General features: G+C 42.3%; 1 protein-coding gene across 2 annotated transcripts in view; it reads left to right on the forward strand.

Annotated features, from left to right (window-relative positions):
* The window catches only part of SLC10A7 (solute carrier family 10 member 7), a 305,313-nt gene that overhangs the window by 260,920 nt on the left and 21,630 nt on the right, over nt 1-22,763 (forward strand). For both annotated transcript variants that reach the window (XM_062199524.1, XM_062199525.1), the window contains 3 exons: nt 3,232-3,397; nt 4,720-4,771; nt 13,460-13,533. In XM_062199524.1, the coding sequence (XP_062055508.1) occupies nt 3,232-3,397; nt 4,720-4,771; nt 13,460-13,533 (292 nt within the window). The remainder of the gene's footprint in view (nt 1-3,231; nt 3,398-4,719; nt 4,772-13,459; nt 13,534-22,763) is intronic.

The following is a 22,763-nucleotide window of genomic DNA, read 5'->3' on the forward strand; positions in this document are numbered from 1 at the left end:
TTTTCCCACTCCTCAGGGAAAAGCAAACAAATTAATGAGAATTCGACACTTAACTTTGAATATCTGAGTTTCTCTAAGCAATGAGGGCAAATGAGTATATAGAAAGATACAACTGGCCCTCTCACCAGAATGACTTTTCCTGCCTCATCTCAATTTTTCTTTATTTTTCCCCCCTAAAAAAATACCACAGTGTGGATATCAAATTGTCTTGATCTATCTCTAGCAAAGTCTTGTTTCTTATAAGGTTATTAAAAATTTCTATAAGGCAAAGAAGTTTGGATAAATTAAAAATAAGATGAATTCTAAACTAATGGAGAGAAATTGTACCAAAAATGAAAGTTGCTGGTTTGGGCATTTTGCCTAATGTTAAAAGGCCTGAATCCACATCAGAGGGCCTGGATTCAGTGCCTGGCTCCGGCTCCAGACTCCAGCTTCCTGCTAATGCAGACCTGGGGAGGCAGTGGTGATGGCTTAAATAGTTGGGTCCCTGCCACTATTTGGGGGAACTGGATTAAGTTTCCAGCTCCTAGCTTCAGCATGACCCAACCCAACCCCTGTCTTGTCTGTCTGTATGTCTGTCTCTCTCACTCATTCTATTTCTCTGCTTCTCAAAAAAAAAAAAAAAAATTGCTGAACTAAGAGAAAATGAGATTTCCTAGAGTTTATATCCAAAGAATATCTTTGAAGCTTGTCAAGACTACTTCACCCAGTTTGTTTATGAATCATTTTTAACACTTTTCCAACCACACAGTGCAAAAGCAGTTTCTTTGTGAATTTAATTTTAGAGGAAGATGGAAAAGCTCTGTGGAATCTAGCAATTTATAAAATGGTTTACTTAGAAAACACAGACAAATGTCACAATAAGACTAAAAGTGGTTCAAGACAGTCTGTTTCCTTCTAGGGTTATTGTTTCATTTGTGGGTCTATCCAATTCCCAACTTTCCAGTTGCTTTCTTTATTGAGATTAAGTGTCAGCATTAACCACTGATGTGTTTAGAAGATAGGCATATTAACTAGGGAGATTCTGGACTCAAAAGCCTTTGTTTCTAGCCATATTGAAGCAATTCTGCTCTACTCTGAGACTCTGGGTACTTTGTAATGGAGAAAGAGATTGTTAGGTTTCCTAAATCAAATTACTGCGTATAGAATTGATTGATGATTAGAGCTTGGTCTTGGCCTCTGAATGGCTTTATCTGGGTAACCCCATTCATATTTATTTGTTTACTGTTTTGGAGAGGGACAATGGTGGTAGGAGCAGAGGACAATTGCACTGTTGAAATTGGGATCTTGGCCTGTTGCAGAGAGAGATCTTTGACATCTTTAACATTGCATTTTAAAACAAGACTGAAGGACAGCCTTGATTTCAGTAATGCCATATAATTTCCATTTATTTTATTCCCTAAAGGAGTTGAGTTTGTATTGAATTTGGGCAGCTATCAGTTTTACACTACCAAACAAAATAGATCATGAACTGATCCTTTAAGTGAAGTCCCTTTGTAGCCTTCTAATAACCAGCTGCCCCCATGGAGACATACAAGTATACTTCAAAAAGTTCTTTGAAAGTGAAATCAAAAGATAACTTTATTTTCATGCAAAAAATTGAAATATATGCATGTGCAAGGGATCTACAAAATGTTCATGGAAAATGTATACTGTGAAAAAATAAACTTTTTGAAGTACCCTCATATCTGGACATGGGGCCATGTGGATAACCAGATACCTCCAGCACTGCTACCTACAATATGTGCCCTAATATGCCAGTCTGTAGTGCTGTCTGAAGCAGCTGCTCTTATTTCTCCATACTTCATTACATTTTAACTTTAAAGAAAGAAATGAACACGGGATAGATTACATTGAGCTGGGATCACTAATACAAACAAACCAAAAATCTTTCCTAAATCCAGTTGTAACTTTCACAAGAGAACTCCTTAAAAAAAAAATGTAACCACTATTTACCTGTATATAACACATCTCCACCTTCATTCCCTTCTCCACCCAACTTTCAAGGTTTTGTGTCTGTACCTTGTGTCACCTGCTCCATTTTCTGCCGAAGACTCCCTTTGTTTACCCTGTTCTTTCACTCAGTGACTCCTTAAGAATGGTTGAAGTTGATGCAGTAGCCATTTGTACGAAGGTTCCATTGATAGTACAGTAGTTTATTTTGTTCTTGAGTGTCTTGTAAAGACAGGCTCCACTGTGAATTAAGCCTTTTCAGTGACAGAGCAGATGATGACAGAACCCCAGCAGCCTTATCAGGAGAAGTTTCTTGACCTCATTATTGCTAATGGATCCATGGTAATTCAGCCTGTTGTGAAATCTCATGTTCAATTATGCAGGATAATGAGTGACTCAAAACATAATATGTCTCAACTATCGTCCTCATAATGGCTTGTACAGCTTCTTTCAAAAGTGAAACGAGGTTTTAAGGAGAGTGGCTCACTTTTATGTCCAATAGAAAGTTATCACCAATATTCAGGCTGTCCTAATTTTCAATATCTGATTTGATTTTTAAATAAGAAAGGATTGCTCTATAACTTTCTATTTCACTAATCCCTTTGTAGGACAGTTAGGACAGGTTTATTCATTTTTAAGTGTTAATTCTGGAATTCTAAAAGCATGCAAATGGCATTTGTCTTTGGATTCACTAAAACTCTAGATATTCAGAGTTTGAATTATTTAAACTCCCACAACACATGCACTTTTGCTTTTCAAGCATGAGTTATAATTTAATTAAAAACTTCTGGTGCATTGCTAGCATTTTAAATATTAATATGTTCCATGGATCACTTTCGATTATCTACCGTCTTGAAATTCTTGAAGATGTCAGATTTTTAAGATTCCCAAAGTTGCACTTGGAATTGTCTGTCGAGGCAAAGGGGACTGTGATAATTACACACATCCATTAGGATCAGCAGAGGAGATAAACTTTGGGGAGGCTTAATGGGCATGTCTCAGTGACAGCTAGCAAAGAGCATTTGGCATGATTAAGGATGGATTTGAATGCAGTTGAAAATATACTCTCATTATGGACGCCCAGTGGAAGTTGCACTACAAATGCTAAATTCCCCAGAAGAAGAGCGGTATGGCAGGAAGGTTTTGAAATCCACTGTGGCCATCATCCAAATTATTCTCTTTCCTTTATGTCTTTCTGCTGTCAGAATCACTTTGTGATGCCCAATCCAACTCCCTACATCGCTGAAAAGAGGCAACCTGTTGATCTCTGTGTTTCAGATTGTCCGAAGATACATCAAGGATTGGCTCGAGAGGAAGAAGCCCCCTTTCGGTGCCATCAGCAGCAGCGTGCTCCTCATGATCATCTACACCACGTTCTGTGACACGTTCTCGAACCCGAACATCGACCTGGACAAATTCAGCCTGGTTCTCATCCTGTTCATAAGTAAGGGGGAGATGGGACATCCCGGCTGCCCTCCGACTCCCCAGGAGCAGTGTGCTGCACTTCATGTTTTCTAAACTCATCCCTAATGTTAATTAATACACAGCTTTATTTTTATTTACTTGGCAACATGTATACATGTTCTGTAAAAAGACATCCATTATACCCTGGTGATCGTAATCTTTTGTTTTCCTGATTTACAATAGCTGATGTCAGATGAGAGAAGCCATACTATCCATCAAATTCAAATGTGATGGATTGAGCACTTCATCACCAATTTAATTTATTACATCCTTAAACTGATCTTACCCTTATTGTTATTTAAAAGTAAGTTTTATAGAATATAATAGTATTATTTTATAAGTATAAAAATTTGGCTGCATTGATTAAAATGTGAATAGTTAACTTCTTTTCAAATACCACAGACCCAAAGTAGTATCATTTCATCTTGAGATGCAGCAGAGTATAAAATGCAGGCAACTGGGAAGGCTCAGAAGTCAACATTTTTGTTCTCTTATAATGCTAAAGACAACTTTTATTATTATATTAATATCAAAGAATCTCATTATTAAAATGAAGATGTTCTGATGACTATATTATATGCTACTGCATTTGTGTTATTTGCTATGATTATTCATAGTATAATTCATGTATATATAGTATTTGTATATAGTAAATATAGTTCTTTCTAAGTTGAACAAATTTAATTTTTTAAAGATTATTCATTTATTTGAAAGGCAGAATTACAGAGAAGCAGAGGCAGAGAGAGAGGTCTTCCATCCGCTGATTCACTCTCACAATGGCCGCAACAGTCAGAGCTGGGCCAATCTAAAGCCAGGAGACAGGAGCCTTCTCCAGGTCTCCCACAAAGATGCAGGCCCAAGCACTTGGGCCATCTTCTACTGCTTTCCTAGGCCATAGGAGAGAGCTGGATCAGAAGAGGAGCAGCTGGGACCCAAAATGGCACCCATATGGGATGCCAGTGCTGCAGGCAGCAGCCTTACCTGCTATGCCACAGTGCACAGCGCCGGCCCCAGAGTTGAACACATTTAATAACCAAATCTTAAACTGAAGAGAGTTTCAGATTTTCCAGGGTAGAAGACATCATAGATTGTGTCTGATGATATCATCAATAAGAACAAGTTGGGTCACATGAATTTAAATAATTCTATTGGTTTAGCAATGTATAGTTGTTTGCTTTATTCATTTGTTTTTCTATTTGAGTTCTCATAAGGTTTAGATAAAACTAAGCATACCAGTGAATACGTCAAATATATTGCTTTTATACTGCTAATCTGGATTCAATCTCTTCTTCTTTTCTTCAGTATTTTCTATTCAGCTGAGTTTTATGCTTCTAACCTTCATCTTTTCAACCAGGTAAGTGATTTGGTATCTCTTACTGTCATTAATTTCCTATATAAGGAATCATACTCTTTACTGGGCGACTGTGCCACTAAACTGTTCAGGATTTTCTCCTGTCTCTCTCACCACTGGTCTCACTCCTGACACCTTCAAATTATAGACATTCCCAAAAGACCTGTCCTTGGCCTGCACCTCACCTACCCACATCTGTGCTTAGGGAACCCCCTCCATTCTACTGGCTTGAGCTGCCCACTTCATCCTGATGATTTTCAAGTCTAGACCTTCCATTCCAATGTTTTATGTGAGCCCAGCACTTTTTTTCACTTATTATATAGATATCTTTACTTGATTGTCTTAATAATACCTGCGTTCAAGATATCCAAAGTGATTGATCTTTTCCCCAAACACCTCCACTTCCTCTCCTATATTTTTACTTTTGTTTAACGGAGCCACCGTCCTCAGAGTTACTCAGACTGGAGTCCTTTCCATCATCAATATGTGTAAACATCTGGATCCTGTGTCTACAATAATTTTTCTGCTTCCAAAGTCACTTCCCTATTGTAGACTCTTGTTGCCTCTTTTCTTCCTAGACTGTAACAGTGAATATTTTACTGTTAACACCATTTCTCAGCCAACATCTTTTATGTGTTTCCAATTGGTTCCAATACCTCAGAATTCTGACAGTCACTCTCTTACTTAGAAATCTTGAATGGTTAGCCAGAGTATACAGAATACAGGATACAGTATACATAATAAAGTTCAAATCTGCTCCAATCTCATGAGTCGCTGCTGGCACTCATGCTGGCTAATCTTTGCTGTTTCCCAGAAGAGCCTCCTGCCTTCCCATTCAAGGCTCTTCTTTAGGCTGTTCCCGTGCCCAACTTGCTCTCCATGTCCTCATTCATTTTCCTTATTCTTTTTTTTAAAGTCTATTTATTTATTTTTAGTTATTTAAAAGGCCAAATGACAGCGAGAGAGAGAAGGAGGGAGGAAAGAGTTTCTTATTCTTAAAGTCTCACCTCAACTGTAGCTTTTTCCACCAGTATTATACATTCAACAGGTAATACTTAAGTGACCATAGTGGGTGCCGCAAATAAGAGATGATTCCAATGCTGCATGAGTTTATAGATGTGTGCACTTATACCTGGTGTCCTCTGGGGCTACAGTAAGCCAAACCATGGTCAATTCAAAGAAGAAGCACTTCCAAAGAGGACAGTAGAGCAAGCCTTCACGGAAAAGATGGGGTTTGACACGAGTCCTAAAGTATAGCTCATCAACAGGGATCCTAGAGGGCGTTCTTTGTAAGAGAAGCAATAATGTACAATATGGACACATTAACACAAAACAAGACTTGGTGGGACAACAGGAGTAAAGGAAGATTACAAATACCAGTAGCACCTGGAAGGGGAGGTGTGCGCTGGATTGCAAGGACCAGGTGATGGCACTGAGTTCCCACAAAAGAAAGGGCTTAGGTGGCTGATTAAGTCCGGAGCGGTGTCAGAGCAGTAGGTGTTTTTAGGCCTCCCATTAGGCACTTGGCTGCTACAGCACTGGGATGATTATAACCAGTCGATAAAAACTTATAGATTGATGTAATTGGAAGCGTTTTCCCAAGCTTGAGGCTGTGATTTCTGAAGAGTGAAGCCTGGAGCCATTAAGTCACTGAGAAAATTTTACTTAATTGGGTAAGTCTGAGAGTACGAGCCATTTTGAAGTTCTTTTTGTAAATGGCTTGTTATGTCACCTTAGAAAGGGCATTTGCCTTTCAGTGGCTGTTTGCTTGCTCATACTCCCGGCAGAAATGATTATCAGACTCACCCACCGCATCAGGCTCAGCAGGTGCAGAAGTCCTGTCAGAGACTGAAACATACAGCACAGAGCAGCCACCCCAGGGATCGCTGAAGGAGGCGCGCGTGCCAAGGGGACAGGGATGTCCCAACCAGGAGAACCGAAGTTAAGAATTTTCAGCATGGAGTAGAGGGGACTTTTGCAAGGACCTGTGGTGTTGAGATCCTTCTTTTCTGCCTTTACTGAGGTGCTGTCATGTTTTTAACTTCCTCGAGCCCCTTTCAGATATGCCCATTCTGTGATAAACACAGGCATAGCAAATGGCTATAATCACACTCCATGGTAATGGTTGTATAGCTACAACATATTCCATTAAAATTGGGGATCTTTTTGCAAATGGGGGAAATGTAACAGGTGTTTTTCACTCTGTTTTCATGCTGAAAGACCCCATGGCTCTTGAGGATTTTATTGGAGGAGTGAAAGCTACCAGCATTTATTGAGCACCTCCCACACTGTGCTGAGCACTGAGCTAAGGATTGTGCATCTGGCGTGTCATGTACATCCAACAGGAGAGACTGTGATAATATGCATTTTTAGTGCTATTTGCTGATGAGGACCCATGCTTAGCAAAGTTGAGTTTAGTAATTTGCCTGAAATCAGATTTTAGTAAATAACTTACTCAAAATCAGATGGCAGGTAGACACCTATAATTGAAACCCATTTCCATGTGACATTTCCAGAAGTGTTGGCCCATGCTTTTCCCATGGTACCAACCTACTTCAACTGCATTTAAATTCCTAGTACTTGTTTTGGTTAGGGAACTTATAAGGAGCACACACATACACACACAAAGTGGTCAGAGATACAAAGAGTTTGAACTAAGACCTGCTGTTCTATATGCTGTTGAGTTCCATTTTCTTTTCCTATATTTCATTCCTTTCTACTTAAAATTAGCAACATCTCCCTGTGTGTGTGTGTTTGTGTGTGTGTGTTTCAGTTTTTCATTGCCCATTCAGTGAATCTAAAACTAACTTGAGCACCAAAAGACAAAAATCTGGGGCTGATGTTTGGCCTCGTGGGTAAGATACCCATGTCTCACATGAAGCAGCTTAGTGCAATCCTCCACTCCACTCATGCCTCCAGCTTCCTGCTCACGCAGACCCTAGGAGGCAGTGGTGATGGCTCAGGTAGCTGGGTCTCTGCCCTCCAGTGGGAGACCTGAATTGAGCTTTTGACTCCTGGCCTTAGCTCCGACCCAGCCCAGACATTTGAGGAATGAAGCAGGGGATAGGAATGATCTCTCTCTCTCTCTTTCTCTGTCTCTAAAATAAAAATTCTTTTTTAAAAAAGAAAGGCAAAAATACTAGCATGGGTACTGGTCTGTCTTTTTTGTGTGTGTGCTACTGCACCTGAATGGTGGAAATTTAGCTTGAAACCAAGAGCAACCTAGCCTTGAAAATTCAACTTTCTTACAACAACCTGCTTATGTGATTAGCATGTCTTAGATTTACTGACTTGCTTTTACTGACCATGTTACCATGCTAGTGAGTGTTTAAAATGAATCTGAGAGTTATTATTCTGTATTCTTGTTCCTCTGTATACAGAATAGAGTCAGTTAAAAATTCTGACCCTGGGGTCAGACAGACTTGGATTTCAGAAAAGTTGTAATTTTTTTTCAGTTTCCTTATATATAAAATTGAGATAGTAATGGTAATTATAGAATAGTTTGAATTAAATAGTTAGAATTATATAGTTAGGCTTAGTAATTAGAATTCAATCACATGCACATAAAGCCCTCAGCACAATGCCTAACTTAGAGAAATGCTCAATAAATATTAGCTATTATAGAATAGCTAGAATAGCAAAATAGTTTCTTTTATATTAAAAATGAGTGATAGAAGAGAGGGCATTACTTTCCTAGCTTGGCAATGTACTGTTTTCACTTTTCTGTGTCACAATTACTGCACAATGAAAGTTCATTCATCACTGCACGAGTCAGCTGTCCATACAACCTGAACTTTCTGCAGCTTTGGAAAACCATCAATGTTCACCAAAAATGTTAGAAAAGCTTAAGAAAAACTAGCAATGCTTAGGAGCCTTTTAAAAATATGTCAAAGACAGTTTGGTACCTAACCAAAGTAACACCAGATTGATGAAAGAAACCATTAAGAAAGAGAAAGGAAGAAAACAAATATTGAAATAGTTGTGATGTTTTAGTCCTTATCCATGCATTTTTCAGCAGATGTCTCCATGGGCCTCTCCCCATGGCCCTCGGAGAACGGAGAACGAGGGGAGGGGCGGGAGGGAAGACAGGCGCTGTTGTTACTGGTGAGTCTCCGGGTCGTTTCGGGGATGAAAGTACTGAGCCCTGGGTAACTGGTAGAGTTCCATATAACTAATGACAGACGCGGCCTTCTCAGATAATGAGCAAAGACAAAACCACGGGACAGAGGTTAACAAATGAAAATATGTCGCACGGAGGCGTCCCCCTCGCAACGCAGCGGGCTCAGGCAGAGCAGCCTCAGAGGACTGCTCCTGCTCCACATTCTGCGATTCCAGCGGTAAAACCTGACATGTTTTCCTTTGTGGGCACTGCAAAGGAAGGCAAAGTAAATATTATGTGGAAAACACGGATTGAAAGCTTTGTAGAAGCGACTAAAAAGGACCATTTGGGATGAAAAAGGAAATCAACATCTCAAGGGAAGCCAAAGTGATCAAAAGAATTATAAAAAGGGATAAAAAGAAAATTGATATTAAAAAGAGATAAGGTTGAGTTAGAAAATAAATAGTAATGGGATTGCTTTTAAGAATGTGTCCAGACACAATAGAAATGTTAATCAGTGAAAATAATTGTAGTTGTTACTGCTTCAGTATCATGGCCAGGATGCTGTGTGTACCACCATGGCCTCATGCTAGGAAGTTACCCAGGACAGAGTACCGCTGAGGACAGGTGCCCTGCCGGGACAGCTGCGCTCTCCCATTCAGCTTTGTAGGGCATTTGGGTTTTATTCTTCCAATTTTGTTTCTCCGAGGACAAACTGATCCCCACGTTGTGGGGCAGCCTACTACCCAGTTGCGAGACTTTAGGGAAGCTGTTAACTTCTTTTTCGTGCTTTGCCTTTTGGGAAAAGCAGGGCAGTCTTACTCCTAAGACGGAAGAAATACTGGATGCAGAGTGCTGAGCAAAGTGCTCTCACCGTGTCCTGCACCAGCATCGTGGGTCGGGGTAAGGGCAGCTGCCCTAGGAGCTTTCCCCGAGGAGATCCGTGATACAGGGTCCCGGTAGGACTTAGCTAGAACACCGGCATCCCTACTGAAGAGGAACCCTGTTTCTAACCTTAACCATGGCAAGTGGATGCCTCAAAGGCCTAATCCTCCCTTCCCATTGGTGGACTTTGTAGCAAAAGGATTAGGGAGCACGATCCAACTTAGACGAACAAGCATCACGCCGGCCCAGCTTCTGCCTCCCTACCTGAAACAGGACAAGTCAGCGTAGCTTGCACAGAATCCTTCTTGCCCTCACTGCACACACTGCTATGAGTGACAGTCGATGGCAGATAACATCAGAGCTTCTTAACCAGAGACTTCCCAAAAGCAAAGGCCTCGCCAGGCTCCCTGGGGAGGAAGCTACCCGCACAAGCCCACGCGCGGCAGTGACTGGCTGGCCGCAGGGGCAGCCACAGACTGCAGCGGCCTTCCTAGTGTTGCTGACACCGCAGGCGCTGCTGGAGGACGCCCCCAGACTCCCCCCTGGCCATGCTGCGTGCACTGCAGTCGCAGGGGCCTGCTCTGCCGCACCGCAGCTTCTCATTGGTTCTGAGTTGGCTTCACCTCATCCCCTCCCCATTTGCCTGCTCCAAGCTGTTCTAATTTCTTTGGTGCCCAGAACTGTGTTCCCCCAAACACTCTGAGGACGAGGGAGTTGTCTCAGAGTTTACAAAGAAACTAAGATCTCTGCCCCTGCCTTCCTTTTCTCCACCTGATGTCCCACAGATGGACAGAAACCCCTGTGCAGCTGACCCTTTGGTCTTGTCCTCTCAGGCCTCCTGGGAACCAGGGTCCAACAGCTGGGAACCGGGACCCATCAGTGGTTTCTATCCACTACATCTTTTTTTTTTTAAGATTTATTTTTTTATTTGAAAGTCAGAGTTACACAGAGAGAGGAGAGGCAGAGAGAGAGAGAGAGAGAGAGAGAGAGAGAGAGAGGTCTTCCATCTGCTGGTTCACTCCCCAATCAGCTGCAACGGCCAGAGCTGCGCCCATCCGAAGCCAGGAGCTTCCTCCTGGTCTCCCATGCGGGTGCAGGGGCCCAAGCACTTGGGCCGTCCTCCACTGCTTTCCCAGGCCGTAGTAGAGAGCTGGACTGGAAGTGGAGCAGCCAGGTCTTAAACCAGCTCCAAGTGGGATGCTGACGCTTCAGGCCAGGGCGTTAGCCCACTGTGCCACAGCGCCGGCCCCATCCACGGCATCTTCGCTTGCTCTCTATAATCACGTCCATGACATCCCTGAACACACAGCCCTTTCTCACTACTCCAATCCCAGTAAATTTAACGTCAGCTCCTCAACCACCCCCCTCAGGCCACCCTGGACCGGCCTGTTCCTCCTCCATTCCATTCTCTGTCCCTTTTAGTGCCTTCCAATTTGCTCTAAGTTTCCAGTTTCTCTTGAGTTCCTCCTCCTCTCTCAAAGAAAAAAAAAAAAAAAAATCTAGCAGCCATGCAAACATGAAACCCTCACAGTGAGCCAGACTCTTCACAGACGTAGCCTTGTGTCCTCACAGCGACCCCAGGAGTCGGGCTGTGTCATCCTCATTTTCTGTCTAAGCAAAAGGATGGTCTGGATTTAAGATCCAGTGTGCTTACACGGAAGCCTGGGCTCTCAGGCTGTTGGGACATCGCATAAAAGTTAACTGGTGCCGGGTTCCTTCTGCTCTGCCTCTGCCGCCACCTGCTGCCCTCACTGATTCGTTGGGGGCCCTCACAGCTCCCCACTTCCTTGCTAACCTCACCATCTGGAGTCTTACACTGAAGACCCTACGAGCACATCTGATCATGTGGTGCTGGCCCGAGTCCTTCAGCCACTCCCTCTACCCCGTCTTGCCAAGTCCACCCTGATGGTCCCTGCTCACGAGCCAGCCTGAAGCACTTGCTCTCTGCCCCCTGCCCCTGTGCACCCACCCTGCAGCTCTTCCATCCCTTACCCTACGATACGTAGCCGCTTGAGTGGCGACCTGTTCTCAAAGGGCCCACTGCACTGTTAACGTCTTCTAGGACGGCGAACATCCTCCTATCACTCCCCTGCCGGGCCAGGCCTGGTTCTTCTCTCGCCCCTCCCTCATTCCCCTGTGCTGGTCTCCCTCAGCCCCTGAGATCACAAACCCTCCCAGAGCCCTTCCCCATTAGGCCAACCCCTTAGAAAATAAAATGATGACGAAATACGTCAGCCATGGAGTGCAGTGTTTAGAAATCAGTAGTGGTGTCACAATATAAAAGTGAGCCTAGAATGTGGAGACGCAGGGCCATCTTTTTATACCCAAGTAGGACAGATCCTTGGAGAACCTTCAGCTGGGTGAGACACCAGGGATTCCTCATGGGGCGTTGTTCCGAACTAGCAGCCAGAAGCCAGGCTGCTTAGGAAGCAGGAACATGCATCCCTTTCAGAGCACAAGAGACCACAGGGCCACTTGAGTATTCTCTTGATGCACAAGGGGAGGGGGAGAAAGCAGGGAAGGGGGTGGAGGGGGTGGGAGGGAGGAGGAGTGGGCTCCTCTCCCCTCCAGTGATCGAGTAACAAAGGAAACAGGATGCAGGGTTTATTTAGGGAAGATTTCTCTCCCAGCAAAGGTTATGCAGGGGGATGCTGTTACTAAGGGAGCTATAGTGATCCTGAACAATGGGTAGATTGTTGCACTGGCAACTGTATACACACACACTCAGTTTGTGGAGCGCTTTTCCCTTTGCTCACTCTCCTGCCAGAGTTCAGGGCAGGGAATGAATAGAGTCACTATATGGCCAAGCCCTGGTCCTGCAGGAAGGAATCGTTTCTAAAATATACGGGCACAGTCATACTAATTACATTCCTAACCATTTGAGCCCGTGGCTCTCTAAGCCTTTGTAACCCAACTTGGGAAATCCGATTGTGACACTCTGCCCCTAGCACTGATCCCCACCATAATTTGCGATCAGTTTCCATTAGGCAGGATTTTTTTTTTTTTTTTGTATGCTGCACATATTGTGTAACAAAGTAGAACATAGTTAAGAGCAGAGGCACAGAAGCCAGCCTCAATTTGAATCCTGGCTCTCACACTCAGCAGCAATGAGCCCTGAGTAAGTGCCTCAGTGTTCTCGTATGCAAATAGGGATGTTGCATCAGCTACCTTTTGAGGTTATTACCTTTATCTGTAAAGGCCTTACAGATGCAACTGACATACAGTAACTGCTTAAAAGAAATGATTATTTTGTTTACTTAAAAAATGACAATAAACCTGTGTTCATATCCTGTCCTCAAAAGTGTGTGTTTGTTTCCAAAAGTGTGTTCTGCTCCTTGAGAAAGCGTTTCTGGAGACGCATTTATTCTTCCAAGCCCTTGGGTGATACCGAGTGACACCCAGCAGACTTAGCCAGCAGAGTTCTTGGCTGCACTGTATTTGTAAAGGTCTGTTCCATGGCCTGATTGCATAGGTGCTCTTAGGAGCGCACGCACATTTTTTTTTTTTTTAATTGTGCTCCTTTTCATGATTCAGAAGTGATTTTCTAGCAAGAATTCAGACACTTCTCTAATTTTGGGTATAACATTAAGTCTGTCCCTAGGACTGGTCAAGGGCAGGTTAACATGAAGGTAGGTACTGCACTTGATTTGGGTATGTTCAAAAGGCTTTTCATTAAAGTGTTTGTAAAAAATTATTTTTGCCCCTAGGAATAATTCGGGCTTCACGCCAGCAGATACAGTGGCTATCATTTTCTGTTCTACACACAAATCTCTCACACTGGGTAAGTGATTCCTCTAGTTGTAGATTATGATTTTGAAATTTAATTTCAAATTAAATGGAATCGCCTGTTAGAAAAAGAGCAATAGCAGCGTGAGGGTGGGTCTCACATTGAAACACTGTTATTTGATCAAACCAGCCATCAGGGCCTCAGTTTAATGGTGTGGGCTTAGCATAATTTGCAGTCATGTTTTCCCTTCTCATAAAATATTGCCAATGTAAAATGTTAGCACTGGGGTAAGGCCATAGATTGGAGGGGACTGCTTCTAAAAAAAAAAAAAAAAAAGAGCTAGAAAAAAATGACTTTGGAAAGATGTAGAATTACCTCTGGAGAGAGGTTAACTTGCTTTTCTCAAAGCAAGATAGGGATAAGATTGTTACTCTGTTTGATATTGACATTAACCTGAAGTTCATTTTAAAGTGTTATTTCTACAAGGAAACACAATATAATTGTCATTAGCTAAGTAAGATTAGCACAGAAAGTGAAATAAGAGTTTATCTAATGGACAAAAATAGACTAAGAAGAAAAGTGCTATTTTCTACTTAATTTTATCCAATTGTATGGCTTTATCCCAACAACCTGTTAGATATCCAGAATCTATGTTGTTAGTCATTAAAAGCTATTAAGTAATCAGAAACCTTATTGAACTCTACATCATTCACAAACTCCTTGGTGTGAAGACATCTCAAGGTAAAAACTTATGTTAAAAATCCGTCTTCATTTTGACACGTGACTCATTTAAGAAAACAAGCAATCAGGATATTTTTCTAAGTGTGTTAACTTTAAAGAAATTACATCAGTAAACTAAAAAGTGAAGAAGTTTCATATTGTTCTTATTAATCTCAAATATGTGTGTCGGGTAGAGTGTTTTGTCAACCTCACCAAGTTTGGAAAATGATGTAGAAATAGAGAAGCAGTTGTTATCTAGGACTTTAGCTTCTTGGGATAAATTATGTATATACTATTTATGCATTGCAGTCTGTTTGATTTTCTTCCTAATCATCATGAAATTAAAGTTGAAAGAGCTTTTGGGAACCATATTCCAACCATGGTTCTGTGAACCTGGACAAATCAGTTAATCTTCCTGGACCTCAGATTTTCATCCATAACATGGGCAGCATAATCTTTATATGGTTATTGGTTATTTTTACTGTAAAGGTTATTTTTACTGTAAAGATTAAGAATAAAATCTGTTAGGTATTTGGCATAGTATTTGGTAGATAACAGGTAGTCAATCCATGACCAAAAGTGTATAATGATTGTTCTGTACATAGCTTGCTGTGAACTAAATGAAATGGCCACCTCGGGAGCTTGCTGTGCTACCTGGCACACAGTAGGCAATCTATAAGCAATAGCTATTATTATTCATTATTGTTAACAATATTATTTAAAACTATGTTACCATTTCCAAGGTCCTAGTCCCCTGACCCCTGTCTTGTAGACTTTCACTTAACAAATGTGGTTGACCTCAAAAACAAACAAAAAATCATCTTGCACCTCTTTCCCTTGTGTCTTACTGTGATGTGGTGTCCGGTGTTCCAGGTCTTCTGGAACCTTTGAGCCTTTTATAAGGTTAGAGAGTGAGAGGCAGGTGCTGCCAGCCACCTCGGATGTACAGAGAGCGGGACCAAGTGAGCCCATGTCCCTGCACTTCGCACTGAACCATGCCACACCAAATACGTTTCTGCATGTCTACCACAGACTTCGCAAATGGCCCACTCCTAGGGATTTGCTTTTGACAGGAAAACCAAAATGAATGTGTTTTGTTTCTTCATGATATTCTGTGCTGTATAGAGCTGGCTGCAAAGAACAAAGTATAAGAAGCATCTCCAAGATACACTCTGCGGTGCAACCAGTATTCTGTTGTTCACTATCAGTAAAATACCTACCCAGTCACCCTTATTTTTCTTTCCTTTGTGTGTGTGTTTGATGTGTGTGTGTGTCTTCATTTCTCTTAATCCCACAGCCATGCTCTTCTGCTCTTATATTATACTTTCTGAAAGCTAATTTCCAGGCAAGCAGATGACCTGAACAGCAATCAGAAGTAGTTATTTTTGCTGCAAAGGATTGGGTTGAGTTGTATTTTTTGTTTGCATTTGCAGTGTTCTCCCATGAAGTAGATACATAGTCCTCTAATATGAAACTCCAGTAAGATGCTAGTGTGGTACCTAGTTAACCATAGAGTATAAATCCTTTGTTAATTCTGTAACAAGGTAGACTCAAGCTCTCTTGGACTTGTCAGACTTAAATACTGGAGCTGACCTCAGTTTCCTTAGCTCTAAGATTAGAGAATTTTACTTTGAATGTTCTACTTCACTATTACTCAAATATTCTGCCACACCCTGGTCATGTAGGCTTGCCTCCTACAGCCTCCTAGGTAGTCTTTATAAAAATGGCCTCTTAGCTGCTTCCTTTATCTCAGAAAGAACACCCTTATTTCTGCAGAAGGTTATTTCTGCATGTAGCAGGTGATGCTTGCATGCCATTGCCAGAAGGGATTTGGTAAGCCCTGTAAATGTGCCATGACCATCTTTATGAGATCCGGTGCATGTTTCCCTCTATTAGTGATCTGACATCCCTGGTCTGGAGGACACACGATGACAGTGACCTGAGTACATGCTGAACATTGTCCTACTGGAAGTTCTTATCTGCAAGGAAGGGAAAGAACATCACACCGAGTGTGAGGAATTTATGTTTCAGAAAGTAGGGGGACATTTCAGGAATGATCTCTTAGAGTGATGTTTTCTCTCACCTCTCAGACAAAGATGAAATACAACAGATTGTGATGTGCCCGCTTGGTACTTTAGAGGTCTATTTTTCCCTTTTGCAATCACTGTCATCATATTTCTTCCAGTGATTTTCCACTTATCTACATATGTCTTTAACAATTTGAATAGAGTTCATTAAACAAAACTAAAAAAGACCACTCATTATTATGTCCAGTATTTGTATTTAAGAATAAATCTTTGCAGGCCCAGTGATAACTCACACAACCAGTGAACCAAAGGTGAAGACTCCCGATGGAGAAGCTTTCTGAATATTCTCTTATATATGCACCTTCGATTTATTTTATTGTTCTCGCTTTTGCCCTGTCTCACTCTCTTCCATGTACTTGCATTACACACGTACTGAATTTGATTCATTGCTTTTATTAGCGCATTTGCCATTGATTGATTAGTTCTTCGTATTAGTACTTTTTCTATTGATTGATTGCAGATGAAGTGACTATTTGACCTTTAATTATGAGGCTTCCTATTGGAAATGACATTGAGCTATGGCTTCGCATAATCCATCTGGAAAGCCTGACATGATGCCATTCCCTGGAGTTCGTTCAGGAAGAAAGAGGAGGCCCGAGCAAGTGCAGCGCTGTCCGTGCTTCATCTAAAACAACACTACAGGGCTTGTGTGCTGCTCTCCCATAGCTTCAGCGCAGGGTTGCAGGTAGTTTTATATTCGTCAAGATGGCATCATGGGCCGTGGGGTGCCAGAAAGCCAGGGACTCTCTCAAATTATTCCCCAGTTCGATGGTGATATGTGTGGAATCATGAGAAAATCGTTTACATAGCAGAGATTGAAGAGCAGCTTGCTCCCTAGTTAGGAGTGGCTCAGTACACAGTGGAACCCACCAAGAAAGAAATTCGATCCCAGAGATCCTGCGGAATCTGTATTTTACTTGTATTTTATGGTTCTCTTTCTCTTGAATATTCAAATCTCTTTGCTTCTCTAGAGTTCTAATGTACGTAGAAAACTTTCCCCCTATACCTAGAAAGAGACTGTTTGTGTTAGTATTTATGTTTGTGTTAGTATTTAATGTTTTTAAGTAGCAAAAGGAAAGCATGTAATCTCAGAACAGACCAACTCTCTGTCGGTAGTCAACAATGAGACTCCCAATTTTTTTCGTACTTGCAAAAGCAGTTCTGAAATCAGCGGATGCTCAGCACTTACTGAAGGTCCGCTGTGTGTCTTGCATTGGCAGACACTTGTGTAAAAGACAGATCCAGGCGACAGGTCCTTGTGTTGTGTATGTTTCATTGTGGGCCCACGCTCACAGTTACAAGACTGAAATGTGAAAGGAAACTACATATTTAGCTCAAAGAATGTAGTTTTTTGTTAAAGGGGAGGAAGGAAGCAGAGGTTCCATTGAGTGGCTGAGATACCCACATCCTGCCTCAGAGTGCCTGAGTTCGAGTTCCAGCTCTGGCTCCTGCCTCCAGCTTCCTGCTAATCCAGACCCTGGGAGGCAGCAGTGATTGCTGAAGTAATTGGGTTCCTGCCACTCATGCGAGAGACCTGGATTGAGTTCCTGGCCCACCTCCAGCTGTTGCAGACATCTGGGAAGTTAACCAGCTGATAGAGGCTCTAGTGCATTCTCTCTCTCTCTCTCTCATTTTTTTCATCATCTTCTTTTCCTTCCCCTCCCCTTTCTCTCCCTCTCCCACTCCCCCTCTCCCTTCTCCTTTCTCTCTCTCTTTTTCTCTCTCTCCTGTCTCTCACCCTCTCTTAACCCTTTCCCTGGCCTCTCAAATAAACAAAAAGATTTAAGAAAAAAAACAACATAGTTTTTTCATAGATATAGATTTCTGGGAAGACCACATACTGATTCTAATCTGAATTCAAGTTCAAGTTCATTCACCCAAAGCTGGAACAAAGCACTTGATAGGCCTCATTTCCTAGTCTGTACAATGAGGAGATGAGCAAAGCAATACTTGAGATTCCTTCCAGTTTTAAGTTTCTGAGAGTCTGCAGTGGATATTTCCACTCCACAAGATAATAACAATTTCACTCTTAGGTGGGTATTCAAAAAACTTGTGAAAAAACGGAATTGAAAGATACACTTATGTTATACAACATGTTTTTAAATCCATGAGTTGTTGTTTTAATCATGCATATTTTCCCTGAACTCTTTGGAGACCCTCATGCATGGGTGAAGGAAAAGACACTCCCAAGAATGTCTTCAGAGAAACAAACTTAAAAGGATTTTGTTTTCCATTTTAATTGGAAACTTTTCAAGAATGCTAAAGGGTGACTTACAATTGGACCTATAGAGATCATTTCATAACATTGGGATCATTTTCTTCAGAGGAAATGCAAGTTTGCATTTCTGGTATTCCCCTGAAGTTTATCATGTGATTCATTTTGGCATATATATTTAAAAGAAAAAACATTATTTTAAGAAAACTACCCTCCAATTGAGCGGTACTTTTTTTTAAAAAAGGTAGAGAGATAGACAGCTCCCATCCACTGATTCACGTCCCAAATGCCCACAACATCCTGATTGGACCAAAGCCAGGAGCCTGAAAATCAATCCAGATCTCCCATGTTGGTAGCAGGAATCTAACTAGCTGAGCCATCGCCACTGCCCCCCAGGGTTTGCGTTAGCAGGGAACTGGAATCAGAAGCCAGAGCAGAGAAATGACCCCAGGTCCTTCAGTGTACTATGCAGGTGTCTTAACTGGGATATTAACCACTAGACCAAATGCCCGCCCCTACACAGCCCTTTTTTTAAAGCTCTTAACCCTGAACATGTTAAGCACTTAATGTTTTAAGCATGTTACCTGAACAACTTTGAATTATTAGATCAGTATTGATTATCTTACTTTGCATATAGAAAATGAAATCATAGACATTTTTATTTACCCCAGATTATATAGCTAACAGAGACTAGATTCCCAGGCCTCCTTAATGTCTAGAATTGTCTTGGATTATAGTATAGGAAAGCACTTTAAAGTCTACAGATTGGTGGGGCCAGCGCTGTGGTGTAGCAGTGTAGTGAGTAAGGCTGCTGCTTGCAACACCAGCATCCCATGTGTGTGCTGGTTTGAGTCCCGGCTGCTCCACTTCCAGTCTTGCTCCCTGCTAATGTGCCTGAGAAAGTAGCAGATGATGGCCCACATGCTTGGGCCTTTGCTCCCATGTGGGAGATCTGGAAGAAGCTCCTGACTCCTGGCTTCAGCCTGGCTTTGCCCTGGCCTTTGCAGCCATTTGGGGAGTGAACCAGCATATGGAAGTGCGCTCTCTCTCTCACTCTCTCCCTGAGTCTCTCTGTGTGTCTCTTTTCCTCTCTCTGTATAGCTCTGACTTTCAAATAAGTAAATAACTTTTTTAAAAAAGATTTTATAAGAAAAAAAGACTATAAAGAGAAAATAACTTCTGGATATCTTGCTCATTATAAGTTAGTTTGAAAATATTCACACCTATAATTGTTTCCATCAACATCTATTTCCATGTGTCCCAGAAGTTATAGTCTATTTAAAGTGGGTGGTGCCAGCCTCATTTTCAGTGTGGTGGCTTCTGACATTTACAGATCTTTAAAGATACAACTGAAATTATAGACCAGTAGATTTTACTAAAACAAAAGTTTACATGAGGGAGGGGTTGGTGCTTTCCCTAGCAGCTAAGACACAAGCTAGGATGCCTGCATTCCATATCAGAGTGGCTGGGTTCAGCACCCACTTCTGACTCCTGACTCCAGCTTCCTGCTAATGTGAATCCTGGGATGCACAGTGGTGGCTCCAGTCATTGGGTCCCTGTCCCCTACCTGGAAAACCTAGAGGTCCTGGCTCCCGGCTTCAGTCCAGCCAGCCATTGTGGGCAGGTGGGGAGTGAACCAGCAGGTGGGATCTCTCCTCTCCCTCTTTCCTCTCTCCTGGAGGGAAGGAGAAAAGAAGGAAGGAAAAGAGAGAAAGAGACTATCATTTTGTTCTATTTTTCCTAAAGAAAGGGAGAAATTTAAATTCTCTAAGTGATAAGCATTTGTTCCCCAGAGGAAGCCAGCAGGGCTCCAGGCAGCAAGGATGAAGTTAAGGATCAGGTAGCTTCTGTGAGGAGCCTGCAGCCTGGCCCTATGTGGCACTCACCCTAACAAGCAGCCAGAAGTCTTCCTGGAAGAACAATACTGATACCCTCACACTTCTCTTCCTCCTCTCCATTTTCTATACCAGGGATTAGCAAGCAGTCTTAACCACAACCTACATTCACAAATACATTGTGCTGTGTGACCCATCATTTATGTTGCACCTCACTAACAGATCGTAACCCAATGTCTGAAGATGAGGCCCTTTGTACTTTATTTAGTGAGGTTTTGTTCCCTGCCTCAAAGAGTTGCCATGGAAGGCTTTGACTTCTGCTGTCTCTTTTTCTCTGAACTTCAACCCAAGTTTCTGATACCAAGTAGGAAAAAAAGCAAGTCTTGATTTAAGTAATGTAAGATTACTTTCATTTGGATTATTATTTAATTCATATTATAAAACAGTTTCTCTACCTTTTGTTGATTTATTCAACACATTTTTGATAGTAATAACAACAGCTAACATTATTTAGGTACTTAATAGGACTACGTGTGCTAAGTGTTTGTTACATGAAGTAATTTACTTTAAAATGTTTCTGTGGTGACAGTGTAGTACTTACATATGCACTAGTTAATTTAGACTTCAGCACCAGGGACAGCCAGTTTCTCTAATGGAAAATTCTTGCTGGAGTGTTAACTATTTCATCAGAAAGGAAATTCTTTACAGTCATCTACAGCAAATACTTTTCCCTATATCTTGATGAACCAAAGACTTTACTAGTTAGCATAATCAATTCAGAAGTAGATTTTGATTGGTGAAATTACTGTCTTGTTACTTTGCACGATGAATGCAATAAATGAGCTCTTACCGATATGCAGACTGCCCTAAAAGCACTAGAGGCACTTCCCACTTGCTGAAAGAGTGCTTGTGAGATCCTCAGGGATGTCCTGAAACCTTGATCGCCTACTGTCTCTGAGTCCAACTACTGTTAGGAGGACCTGTGATCACCCGAGGCTAACAGAAAGAGTCCGGGCATCCTGTAGCCGGGTGTGTGCTCCGAAACCTCTCCCACAAGGTGCCGTGAGAGCCCCTGAAGGGGCAGGGAGGGGACGGAAAGTTTACAGAGTTGGTTGCATCAACTGTTCTTTTGCTTGACTGCTAACACTCGTCTGGGGGTCAGCTCACTTTCATTAAAATCCGCTGGCAAGGTTGTGGAGGGATGGCTAACCTGCACCTACCTTCAGTTTCCTTGGCTGCTCTACATTCTCTGCAGGGAAGAAGCCGGGACTCAGCCACGACCAGCTCTGTGTAGGTCACTTCCCGTGCACCTGCTCCCATGACTCCCACAGTCACCCCGGATGAGGAAAGTGAGGTTCCAAAGGGATTTGACCTTGCCATGTCACATGGCCCCTCTGACCATTCGCCACTATGCTCAGCTGTGTGGGTTCTGCAGAAAGAGCCCTCTGCTCAGAACCGCCCAGGCCTGCGGCTCTCCAGCTACGAAAAGTTCAGATTAGGTGATCTCTGGAGCCTTCTAGTTCTGCCAGGCAGGAATTCTCTAATTGTGAAAGGCCTGAGTGTTTAGCTTTGGAATCTTGAGCTCTTCAGACACCATAAGATCAGCATTCCTCAAAGAACACACTGTGAAATCATAGCAAATTGTTTGCTAAAAAACTAAAAATTCAAAAATATTTGTCTTACCCAGCCTTAGCCCAGGACTACTGATTCATACACTTTTAAGTTGAGATCATCAGATATTTGTAACACACTTAAAAAGAGAGTATTACGCGCATCAAGATGTGAAAGGCATTCCATTACACGCACCCAAGAATCACCTCTCGGCTTCCAGAGGAGCTGGGCTCCGTACCCAGGCTCAGGTTGTCTGGGAAGCACTTGACCCAGCAGCCATTCAGTCAGGTGCTGTGCAGTACTTTTTGACAATGGTGGGAACCAGCCTGGGTAACCCTTCAGTGGATGGTAGCTGTTGTCCTTTTTAACCCTAGCCTGGCCCCAGTGTACCCCCACTTACAGATACGTTTTAGGTCTTCATTAGCCAAAAGGAGGTACTTAGGATAGAAGTGTTCCTAACATATTACTAACAGTTGTATAAAAATAAATAAACAATAAAGATTTTTTTTAAAAAAAAGCCTCAGTAGACTTGGCCCCTGGTTTCCAGGAACCACACACCTCCTTGTTCTGTGGTCTCAGTATCTGATCCGGTGTCCTGCTAGGAAGGCTAAAACCCAGGCCCTAGTTCTTCCCATCTGGAGCTGCGGTTCCCATATCTCTGCATAACTTCAAAAGCCCTTTTGCGTTTGCATTGTACCAGCACAGGTAAACCTAGCACGTGGATGTTGAAGTGCACTTCGTGAAGCATCATCTGAACAAAAGAAGAGCATCCTTCAGTGGCCAGCCTGCCTTGCCCTCACTCCAGCACTGGAGCTC

The sequence above is a fragment of the Lepus europaeus genome, chromosome 8 (genome assembly GCF_033115175.1).
Source record: "Lepus europaeus isolate LE1 chromosome 8, mLepTim1.pri, whole genome shotgun sequence".
NCBI classification, from domain to species: domain Eukaryota; kingdom Metazoa; phylum Chordata; class Mammalia; order Lagomorpha; family Leporidae; genus Lepus; species Lepus europaeus.